Source organism: Coregonus lavaretus (genome assembly GCF_964263955.1).
Source record: "Coregonus lavaretus genome assembly, chromosome: 18".
Classification (NCBI taxonomy): Eukaryota; Metazoa; Chordata; class Actinopteri; order Salmoniformes; family Salmonidae; genus Coregonus; species Coregonus lavaretus.
In genome coordinates this window covers 10,512,501-10,524,675 of record NC_140005.1, presented here as the reverse complement: position 1 = coordinate 10,524,675, position 12,175 = coordinate 10,512,501, and the positions used below count along the sequence as shown (strand labels likewise).

Genomic DNA, 12,175 nt, shown 5'->3' with positions numbered 1-12,175 from the left:
ACTGTTCTCTCTGCTACCGCACGGCAAGCGGTACCGGAGTGCCAAGTCTAGGTCCAAGAGGCTCCTTAACAGCTTCTACACCCAAGCCATAAGACTGCTGAACGGTTAATCAAATGGCTACCTGGACTATTTTCATTGACCCCCTAATTTGAGTCTAATTTATTCGTATTTTTTGCACTGACTCTCTTGCACAGGCTCGATGTATAGTCACTGGACTCTAACCACAAACTCACACATTCTACACTGACACTCCAACACACACACACAAACACACACACACACACACACACACACACAAAATACACACACATGCATATTGAGGAGTATTTCTGTCTGTAATATAGTCACTGTAAATTCCCTTTTGTGGGGAAAAACTAATTATGTTTGGCTGGGCCTGGCTCCCCAGTGGGTGGGCCTATGCCCTCCCAGGCCCACCCATGGCTGCCCCCTGCCCAGTCATGTGAAATCCATAGGTTTAGGGCCTATTTAATTCATTTCAATTGTCTGATTTCCTCATATGAACTGTAACTCAGTAAAATCTTTGAAATTGTTGCATGTTGCGTTTATATTTTTATTCAGTATATTTTGAGAGATAATATCGTGAGCATGGAACCTTCGTTATTCAGACAACTGGTTTATTTTCACGGGGAACATAATTAATTGCTGCACTGACATTTAGCATGGTAACATTTATTGGATACCAACCACCGTTAAACCTTATCGAAGAAGAACATTTAGCATGAATGGAAACTTGATGCGAGTGGTTTGGTGAATGCTAGTCAATTTAAACTGTGGATATAAACATTACTAAGTTATTTAAATATAAAACATATTATCTTCTGAATAAAGACTGGAAGGCGTGTGAATAACGGGCGGCAGTCCAACTAGCAACACATGCTAGCGAGCTAGCTTGCTAACTTCAAATAGAGACCAAGGCCAGAATAAAGATGGAAACAATACTTGACCTTCCAATCGAAAATAAGATATTTTATGCTGTTCTGTTGTTCTCATGGACGGTGTATCTATGGGAGGCCTACCTTGCCTACAGACAGGTAATTGTTTACTTTGTTTCGTAACTGTCTCTGTGTCAATAACACAAGGCTTTCTTTACTGCATTTCACAGCAGGCTAGCTAGCCGCATGCTGACTATTCATTATTGTTTGTCTCAATATTTTCACAAGAACAAAGTTGTTTTCGGGAGTGACGTCATCTTTGTACTGGGCAATTCCATGGTAACAGAATTACGCTGAGACTCAGATTTGTCACTCAAGAATGTATTCCAAACAAAAATCATTGATTTCAAAGTTTAACAAACCATACAACTATATCCACAAGGACTGATTTTAACGATTTCCACTGACATTTTTTACAGGAACACATTTACAGTAAGAACTTTGTGCATACACAGTTTGGTAACAGAATAAAACAGAGGGAGATGTTACCGTAATTCTGTTACCAAACTTTGCATCTGCACAGTTTTTCCAGTATTTTAAATTTTTTTTTTAATTTACTGCGTAAATTGTTTAAAGTAGTCATTGTGCATAGAGTTGTATGGTTTGTTAAACTTTGAAGTCAATGGTTTTTGTTTGGCGTAATTCCGTAAACGTGGAATTGCCCAACTGCAACTCAAGACTCCACTAATCATTCTGTAACATGGAAATTGCCTTTTTGATTAGCTATATTGAATAGAAAAAATATTATGTTTAAGTGTCTCTTCTAACCACCCAGCGGAGGATATACAGGTTGACCATGCACGTACCACAAGAGTTGGGAAAGATCATGGACACAGAAACCTTTGAGAAGTCACGTCTTTATCAGCTGGACAAGAGCAACTTCAGTTTCTGGTCTGGACTGTATTCAGAAACTGAGGGGACGGTGGGTACAACTAAAATATCCATTGGTTTGTTAGGACCTACTTTGTTATATTACAATCTAGTTGTCTGCCTCTATCTGCTGACATAGAGTATCACCTCACACAGAGGGAATTTTCTTTTTTCTCCGATATAACACTGCTGTGTTCTCTCATAGCTGATCCTGCTATTTGGCGGAATCCCTTTCCTTTGGGAAGTTGCAGGGACAGTGATTGCTAGTTTTGGATTGGGTCCAGAGTATGAGGTGTGTGTGCATGGTCCATGGTTAAAATTGGCAGTCCAATATTACAAATGTTTTGGCAATTTTCTTGAATCATTCCAAGGCTCTATCTTTTTCTTTTAGATCTTTCAGTCTCTTTCATTTCTGATGCTAGCAACCCTGTTCAGTGCATTCACTGGCCTTCCCTGGAGTATCTACAACACCTTTGTCATTGAGGAGAAGCACGGCTTCAACCAGCAGGTAGACTGTCAACTCTGAGCACATTCTTATTATACAGTTTCCTAGTTTGAATCATTACACTTTTTTTCACTGGCATGGTTTCAAGCACCTAGTTTATTAGTTTTTGTTGTCGTCTATGGTCCTCCTTCCAGACACTGGGGTTCTTCCTGAAGGATGCTGTGAAGAAGTTTATTGTGACCCAGTGTATCTTGTTGCCAGTGACCTCACTGCTCCTCTACATCATCAAGATTGGTGGAGACTTCTTCTTCATCTACGCCTGGCTCTTCACACTGGGGGTCTCGCTTGTCAGTCCTTTCACCTCATAACTGCCTGGATGGGAATATTCAAACAACAGTTGTTTATGCTCCGGGGAGGAATTAAATGGAGCTAAACTAATATCCAATATATCTTAATACATTACAAATGAATTTCTTTCTGGTCCTTCCTTCTCTCTCTTAGGTTCTGGTGACCATCTATGCGGACTACATTGCGCCCCTATTTGACAAATTCACCCCTTTGCCAGAGGGTGAGCTGAAGGAAGAGATTGAAAGCATGTCGAAGTCTATCAGTTTCCCTCTCACTAAGGTCTATGTTGTAGAAGGTAATGCACAGTACATAAACTCAATAACTCATTTTGTCCCAAAGATGTAACACCTTAGACTGTATCTATAATGGGTGGTCCTCTGTAGCTCAGCTGGTAGAGCACGGCGCTTGTAACGCCAAGGTAGTGGGTTCGATCCCCGGGACCACCCATACACAAAAAAAATGTATGCACGCATGACTGTAAGTCGCTTTGGATAAAAGCGTCTGCTAAATGGCATATTATATTATATTATAATTGTTTAACGTCAGAGGAGAGCAAGGCATATTGCAGCTTGACCCTGTCTCAACTGTATGTGTGGTGATTTGTGGGGGTTGAAAACAGCAGAAACACCTTTCCGATGTTCGCTGTTACTTATGGACTATAAAGTTGGATTGTAATGATCCATTTTGACCTACTCTTCCAGGTTCCAAGCGTTCCTCTCACAGTAACGCTTACTTCTATGGGTTCTTCAAGAACAAGCGCATAGTATTGTTCGACACCCTGCTGGAGGACTACTCCCCCCTCAACAAGGACGGAGAGCCAGAGACTGACACACCAACCGAGGACAAATCCAAGCTCAAGGTCAGACTTACTCCGTTACACAGAGAACTGGGTGTCAACATGTTATAAATCTAAAATATTGAAAGAAGTTTCAGGAAGGCAACTTGATTCCCGTCAAATATATTTATTGCTGAAGCATTTCGAAGCAAGCTTCTTCTTCAAAGGTCTCCAGTATTACTGAGCACCACTTCAGCGATAGACAATTTCTGTAGTCTTGGTTAGAGCACCGCCAGCACACTACAACTTTCTTGTTATAAATCACATTTTTTGAGGTGGTCTTATTTGTTGAGGTGGTCCTATCATAGAAACATAATATGGTGTACTAGAAGTTGTAGTCAATGTTTCATGCATAATTCTTTAAAATCAAACAATTTATTTTTCCAGAACAAGAAGCAAGGCTGCAACAATCCAGAGGTCTTGGCGGTGTTGGGCCACGAGCTGGGCCATTGGAAGTTGGGCCACACCGTGAAAAACATTGTCATCAGTCAGGTTTGTTTGGAAATTCCCTTGATATGCATCTGCACATCACCTCTATACCAATAGGCCACTTTCATGTTGATGCAGAAATGTAATTGATACAATTTTCTCCCCTGCCTCTGTCCTTGCAGATTAACTCCTTCCTGTGCTTCTTCCTCTTTGCTGTACTAATTGGACGGAAGGAGCTGTTCATGGCCTTTGGTTTCTATAACATCCAGCCCACTTTGATTGGGTTGATGATCATATTCCAGTTCATCTTCTCCCCATACAATGAGGTGAGTGACTCCATCTCCTAAACAATGCATTTACACTGAGTGTACAAAACATTAAGAACATCTTCCTAATACTGAGTTGCACCACCTTCTGCCCTCAGAACAGCCTCGATTCGTCAGGGCATGGACTCTACAAGGTGTCGAAAGCGTTCCACAGGGATGCTGGCCCATGATGACTCCAATGTTTCCCACAGTTGTCAAGTTGGCTGGATGTCCTTTGGGTGGTGGACCATTCTTGATACACACAGAAAACTGTTGAGCGTGAAAACCCGGTGCGCCTGTCACCTACAATCATACCACGTTCAAAGGCACTTAAATATTTTGTCTTGCCCATTCACCCTCTGAATGGCACACATACGCAATCCATGTCTCAAGGCTTAAAAATCCTTCTTTAACCTGTCTCCTCCCCTTCATCTACACTTATTTGAAGTGGATTTAACAAGTGACATCAATAAGGGTTCATAGCTTTCACCTGGTCAGTCTGTCATGGAAAGAGCAGGTGTTCTTAATGTTTTGTACACTCAGTGTATATCTGACCTCTTACACTTCAGTGGAGGCCTTAGCTGTTGACCCTGCAAGTGCTGTGGCAGCTATTCTCATTAAGTCCAGTGCTTGTTTGGCGAAAATACCTTGCGCATACTAGTAGTAAATATTGGTCAAAGAAATATACAGCTAAAGATAAAATATATTTCTTAAGTCAGTATTTCTTAAGTCCGCTTTAAACAGAAAGTGTTGTTGAGATGGCGATGCGCAGATGAGTACCTCCTGCACTTCACTGAGGAAAACTGACATTTCTCCACTTCTTACCTCCAGGTCCTGTCCTTCTGTCTGACTGTCCTGAGCCGCAGGTTTGAGTTCCAGGCGGACTCCTTTGCGCGGGGCATGGGTCGAGCCTCAGAGCTCTACTCCGCCCTCATCAAGCTCAACAAAGACAACCTGGGCTTCCCCGTGGCCGACTGGCTCTTCTCCATGTGGCACTACTCCCACCCTCCCCTTCTGGAGCGCCTACGGGCCCTGGGAGGTACCAAGCAGGACTGATGGGCCCCAAAAGGAGAGCCACGCCTGCTGTCTCTCCTCAAGGGGCTCCGCAGGCCTCTTCTGGCACTTAAATGTAGTCTCCCCTATTTTTCTCTTTGTTTGCCTATTTTTGTTCTTTATCCTCGCCATTAGGTTCCTTTTTTCCCAGTTTCAAACTTGCACAATACCAAAGGTTTTAAGAAATCTAGTGTGAGACAAGAAGATCTCTCGGCTATGCTTATTCTAGGTGTAATGGAGTTAAGAACGTACCATAAGCTCATGCCACAGCTAGCTTGAAATGTCGCCGATGGAGTTATCGAATTATATATTTTTCCGATAGCTCAAACGGTTGGTACGTTGTCAAGGAGGGCGGTCACGTGTGCTAGCCAGGTATAGGTTCGAGCTCAGTGCGAGCCGAATCACGAGGAACCGGTACTTACTAAGCAAGCAGCGTGGCGTCCTTAACATAGGCAAACATGAACATACAAATGTCTTACACGAGACCATTGTGGGCATAAATAATTACCCCAACATTTTAGTTTAAGGACTTGCCACTAGTACAGGTCACATTTATCAAGGATTTCTCATTATATTTCAGCAAGGTTTAAAAATGTTTTACTCAAAGTTTTATTTGAATTTTATTTACTCCCCTGAGAATTTGTCCTTCCAAATGTTTTCTCATAAACCTCAAAATGTACTGTAGTGTAACTATGGGGGGGTTTGAGAAAGGAAATGTGCTCCCCTATTATCAAGAGTGTCAACAGGATGTACAGTGAATGGGCCATCAATTTATTATTAGTATATCCTTTTGCCTAGGCTGGTCGATTGGCTCTATCTACAACTGTTTATTATGAGAGGTGAACGCTAGAACTAAAAGATAAACACCTTTTCATATTTAGTCAAGACTATGCTTGAGATGGATCATTGTTGAAGTTATACAGGTAACTACCAAAGTAATGGAAACACTTGAGTAAATGAGGGCTACAAAGTATATTGAAAGCAGGTGCTTCCACACAGGTGTGGTTCCTGAGTGAATTAAGCAATTAACAACCCATCATGCTTAGGGTCATGTATAAAAATGCTGGGCAGGCCATTATTTTGGCTACCATGACTATGCCCCCATAGGATGACAATGCCCCTATCCACTCAGTGGTCAAATTTACATTTACATTTAAGTCATTTAGCAGACGCTCTTATCCAGAGCGACTTACAAATTGGTGCATTCACCCTATAGCCAGTGGGTTAACCACTTTACAACAAATTGTTTTTTTGTTGTTTTTTTTCAAACAGTAACACAGTAACACAATGTAACACAATGAAATAATGAGGCTTTATATACAGGAGTCAATGTGCGGGGGTACAGGTTAGTCAAGGTAATATGTACATGTAGGTATGGGTAAAGTGACTATGCATGGATAATAAACAGCGAGTATCAGCAGCGTAAAAAAGGAGGTCAATGCAAATAGTCCCGGTAGCCATTTGATCAACTGTTCAGCAGTCTTATGGCATGGGTGTAGAAGCAGTTAAGGAGCCTTTTGGACCTAGACTTGGCTTGATGAGCATGAAAACTATGTAAACCATATGCCATGGCCGTCTCAGTCACCAGATCTCAACCCAATTGAACACTTGTGGCAGATTCTGGAGCAGCGCCTGAGACAGCGTTTTCCACCACCATCAACATAACACTAAATGATGGAATTTCTTGTGGAAGAAGGGTGTCGCATCCTTCCAATAGAGTTCCTGACACTTGTAGATTCTATGTCAAGGTGAATTGAAGCTGTTCTGGCTCGTGGTGGCCCAACACCCTATTAAGACACTTTATGTTGGTGTTTCCTTTTATTTTGGCAGTTACCTGTCTTAAGGTGCCTGTGACTTCCCAGGGATCTGCCACTTGTGATAGTTTTTAAGTAACGCTTGGGCCAATGATGGACCAAAGGAATTCTCAATTTAGGTTACATTTCCTCATTTCTTTTTACAACACTTTCTGTTTTTTAATGCACTTGTGTGTAAACAACGGTCTGACCATACTGTACTTGTAAATCATTGATTAGTGATTAGCTTAATGGCAAAGGGAGAAAAAAAGTGAATGCATTTGTAATATTTGAATGTGGTTTGGAATCTTCTGTTAATGTGTTATTGTTTTGTTTCTTCTCTTATGGTGCCTGTGTGTGTGAGGTGGGATAGTGAGAGTGGGGTGGGAAAGCTACATCACATAAATCAAGTGTTTGGTTTGATATCGAAGGACATACTTTTCTTGCAGCATTGTGAATAAAGTCCCTCACAGCAGCTGTCTTTTCCTATTTGTGTCTCAACCTTTGCAATGGTTATGGTAGTGAGAGTCACATATAGTGACATGCACTACTGCACTAACTGTGATATGGCCCATTTGTACAGTCATATCGCTACCAACCTGGTCTCAGAGCCTTTCGTATTATTGTGTACGTATATTCGAGACGTTCCATTTAGTATGATATGTTACGTTTCGTATGTATTCATTTGTTGATTTCGCATGATATGTTACGAATTACAATTCTTACTATATGTTACGAATTTGCAAACCGTCTGATATGTTACGAATTCTAGCTAGATGGCTAACGTTAGGGGTTACATTTAGGAGTAAGGGGAAGGGTTAGCCGTGATGATTTGAACTCACAACTTTTGGGTTGCTAGATGTCCGCGTTATACGCCCACCCATCCACCCCGAACCAACCATCTTACTTTCGTTTTTGCCTTATGTAACCATCTGTCTCATGTAACCATACCAAACATAACATATAATACTAATGAGAGTGCTGTAACCATACCAAACATAACATATCATACTAATGAGAGTGCTAGATTTACATTTACTATGTTACGTCTAGTCTATGAGACCAGGCTGTCAAATCACAGGGTACATATTTTAGCCCAATATCTGGTATAGCATAGTAGATTATGGCCATCAAAGCAATAATTATGCCTACACATAGTAAGCATAGCCTGCATAGGGGACCAATTACAGTAAATTACAGACCACATAATCTCATTACTGACTTTAAAGTGGCAATCAGCAGCTGAAACAATAACAAAGCGTTCTCGATCCCCACACCTCTTTCGGTTAAAAGCTGAGGGATGGGGCTGGATGAATGTAACCACTCAAATTCATAGACAGCGCTATGGGTGCAAGGACTGACCATACATGATATTACAATTATAGTTTTAACCATGTTTTGAAGCTATATAGTGTTACATGTACTTTGTTTACAAACATTGGAATTAAACAAATTTACGTTTTGGGTTCTGATGCGGTACAACAGTTGAACTAAGCTCATGAGGCATTTATAAATTACTCAATGGGTATATCATTAATATACTTAAGGCCAAAAATTGCTGTAGCAGCTGCTGATTGCCCTTTTAACTGACCACTTTTTACAGCATAAGACAAACATTTTGTTTTCACACTGTGCCTCTAAAGTGTGATACTTGGATTGTTGGCCATGGAAAATGCCAGTTACCCACACGATTTACCACTGGGTAAAGAGTCATGCATGGCTTTCCTGCTTATTTTTAGATGACTGAACTTGTATAATAGTAGGCTATAAATTGAATCGCTTTATTCAAAATATTGTAACGACCCGGTATTGTGTACGTGGGTGTGTTATTGTTCTCATTGGTGCTAGCAGGGGTTAAATAAGCCAGGACAGACGGAAAGGTTGGTGGGGTATGATGGGTAATCCCGCGGGGTTTTGAAATGCATAAGTAGGGGTTACTGTCTCATCTCTCTCTCTTCTGTTCGGGACCCTTAATTTGACATGTTATATTTGTGTACGTTCGGAATTTAGCGGCGTGCGCTGTGGCCTGAACAATAGCCCAATTTAGGAATAAACCTGTGTTCTGCCCTGTACACCTGGTGGCCGTCTTTTTTTCCCTTTATGACCCAGCTGGGTTATTACAATATAAAAATGTCATTTTGAAATGTCAAATAGTTGTGGTGTAGGCCTACTGTGTATTTGCCAAGATGCATTTGTGGTCATCAAAGCCATTATTTAGCGGAAGTGCTCACAGGTTGGAGTAGACGAATGCGATCAACAAAAGGCCACACCAGACGCCAGTACGTAGTGCACGCATATCAAACGGTCTATCCATAGGGGTGTCATCACAAAGGCAGAGACACACCGAAGGGGTTTACTCCGCTCTAAAAGTGAGGAATTGTTGTATGGAGGTCAATGAGACAGTGTCGAATTTGGTCAACAAAATATGTAATTGCTAATTTGCTACGTGAGGCTTATTTGATCGAATATAAGTTTAGTAATGGTTAGGTTGTTACGAATGCACGTATATGTAGACGCACGTGGCATTTTGGCAACTTTTACAAAAAGTTGTTCACACGCTTATCTGCCCTCTCATTGGCCAAAATGGTCCCACCTGATCCTGCGTCATTCAGCCTGCCATCCATCTTTGAGGACATGTATTTCCATTGTTAGAGCGGTCAGTCGACTATCTTGTCAATATACTAAAATATCTTTGGTGTCATACTGTCCGCTATGAAACCGTACCATTACGCATAGGGGTGGACGTATTTTCAAATAGCATTTTTGTTGTTTTGAAAAGCTGATCATCATTCATTAAAACGTGCTTACTGATAAAAACCCATTCACTTTTCACAGATGGTCATCTATTTAGCTGTATCTTATTGATCCTTTATAGAAAAATAATAAGGGCTCAGCTCATTCTCATCCACAAACACCCCCATTGTAGATAATGGTTAGGCCCTGATTTGGTTTATTTTGGTAGACAAGGGCAAATGGTCCAGTTAAAGTTGTTTTTGGGACGAAATGGCAAGGTTTTTGAGAGCTAACGTTAGGAGTCTCCTCACCACACAGCTAAGGATGGCATCTGACCAGGTAAAAAGGCACCACATATGATTAGACCACCACGTTTCGCTGCTAATACAGTCTAAAGTTACAATGAAACGAGTGGTATTCAATTGTCAAGTGATTTCGCTATGGCCTTCGACTATTTGTAATGCTCTTGTTATTATCTATTCTAATGTTGCAATGTTTAGCTGGTATTTGGAACGTTCTTATACAAATTGTAGCAAACGACTATACTGACGCCCGTTCAATGAAGCGAAATAGCTTTGTAAGCAGCTCAATATATCAAGTTAGTTGAAAGCCAAGTAAACATTTTTCGAGAAAGATACACCTCGGTCTAATGTGTGTATGGAATTTGGTTGAATGCATCCATCTATGAATGGTTATTGAAGCAAGTCTCTGATGCTACAGTTGTTGCACACAATGGTCAGAGTTTTTTTTTAAAGCCATTGTTGACATTCTCTGGTAAATTCTGTTGGTATTTTCAGTCAACATTAAAGGGGGAAGTTTTTCATTGGGACATGAAAATCAGTGTATGAATGATTTGAGGCTACATAGCCTAACCTTTCGCAATGAATGACATAATAGATTACAGTGTTCCACGTGCAAAAAGCTCCCTACTTCAATACGTGCTTTAGCTAATTCAGCTGCATGTCATGTGACACAATTCATGAGGATAACCAATAGAGATGTACAGAGGACTCAACTTGGAAATAACCTGTTTTAGCATGGACATTGCCATTGAGGGCTTCCACCATTTTAAAGTAGTAAACTGGACTGAGATTTCTATGGTTTGGGTGCAATCAGCCATGATCAGAGCATTGTCTTCTTTAAATTGGGTGCTATGGTTTGTAAATGGCTTTACCACCACCATCTAGTGGCCACAACAAATGAATGACACGATTTGGTTCAGGACTCCAGCATTGCAGCTGGCAGTAAATCACCAATATTAGCTTTACACTTTTTTCAAACATAGAAAGATAATTGACTACATTAAAATGGAGGTAGCCTCATTGGCGCTGCCCATGCTGTCAGACGCCATAATGGCACAGATGCAAAGATGATACCTCTTTCCATCTCTGTGTAACCCTTTACTTCTATATACTGTATGCTGATAACAGCCTAGCCTTTACCATTGTAAAACGAAAGCTTTATGCAATGTGGAGGTCATAGTTTTTTTTCTCTAACAAAAGTTGTGTATAACACAACATACCAATCTCATACATGTTTCTTTGTAGGAGTATCTTGTTATTCTTATATGTTCACCTGTTGATTCATCTTCATGTACCAGCTGGGTGAGTTGGGCAAAGGTGCAGGGAAAGGAGGAGGTGGCGGAGGATCTGTCAGAGAGGCAGGAGGAGCCCTCGGAAAGAAACAGGCAGCAGAGGAGGAAATGTACTTCAGGTGAGTTGGGACTTACAGTATACTGTACGTCCAATAGGTGGTAGACTTATTTGGTTGCCAAAATTGACACGGTATATTTACTTATAGAGGCTTTGTGGCAGTCTGCCGGGCCTGTATTCATACTGTGTGTCCTCAATGTACCTCACACTTTCCTATCTCCCTCTACAGACGTAAAGAGCAGGAACAGTTGGCTGCACTAAAGCAGCATCACCAAGAGGAGATTGACCACCACAAGAAGGAGATTTCGAGGCTGCAGAGTGAGATTGACCGTCACAAGGGAAAAATTAGGAAATTGAAGCATGATGACTGAGACTCACTCCATTAGAATAAAGGCCAGGGATTCACTATTGCCAAACCCTAGTCATTGCCTGCACTGTCTCTCTGAGCAGCTCTGTGTATGTGTGATTGATTGTTCTGTATATGCTTGAGGGTATTAAACATTTATTTGAAATGGTTATTGTTTTGTCATGGTTATTGCTTTCAATTATTATTTGTGCTAAGATGATGATTTGAGATGTGGGGTGCCATTATGGCGGATGATTGTTTGCCACATTACAGAAGGATGAGTACAGTTAGTGTAGCTGTACTGTCTAAATGGATTCCGGCAATATGGACGGCAAAGAGAAAACGAAATATGGTGGTATGTCTTTTATTGAAAGTCATCCCATGAATTGGTGTCAGTACCCAACTCTCCTTTT

The 12,175-nt window shown here is 41.1% G+C and overlaps 2 protein-coding genes across 2 annotated transcripts; both read left to right on the top strand.

The window, feature by feature from the left end:
• Positions 1-859: 859 nt before the first annotated feature.
• Positions 860-7,506, top strand: LOC311146106 (CAAX prenyl protease 1 homolog). Its single transcript, XM_084182575.1, has 10 exons — positions 860-1,052; positions 1,729-1,875; positions 2,029-2,115; positions 2,215-2,331; positions 2,463-2,615; positions 2,770-2,911; positions 3,318-3,475; positions 3,839-3,943; positions 4,063-4,206; positions 5,017-7,506. Exons 1-10 carry the CDS (start codon positions 948-950, stop codon positions 5,239-5,241), a joined length of 1,383 nt encoding a protein of 460 aa, XP_084038701.1. The 5' UTR covers positions 860-947; the 3' UTR covers positions 5,242-7,506.
• A 1,837-nt stretch (positions 7,507-9,343) lies between these two features.
• LOC311145525 (ATPase inhibitor B, mitochondrial) lies at positions 9,344-11,934 on the top strand. The gene is made up of 3 exons (XM_084181789.1): positions 9,344-10,103; positions 11,365-11,477; positions 11,646-11,934. Exons 1-3 carry the CDS (start codon positions 10,035-10,037, stop codon positions 11,785-11,787), a joined length of 324 nt encoding a protein of 107 aa, XP_084037915.1. The 5' UTR covers positions 9,344-10,034; the 3' UTR covers positions 11,788-11,934.
• The last annotated feature ends 241 nt before the right edge of the window (positions 11,935-12,175 follow it).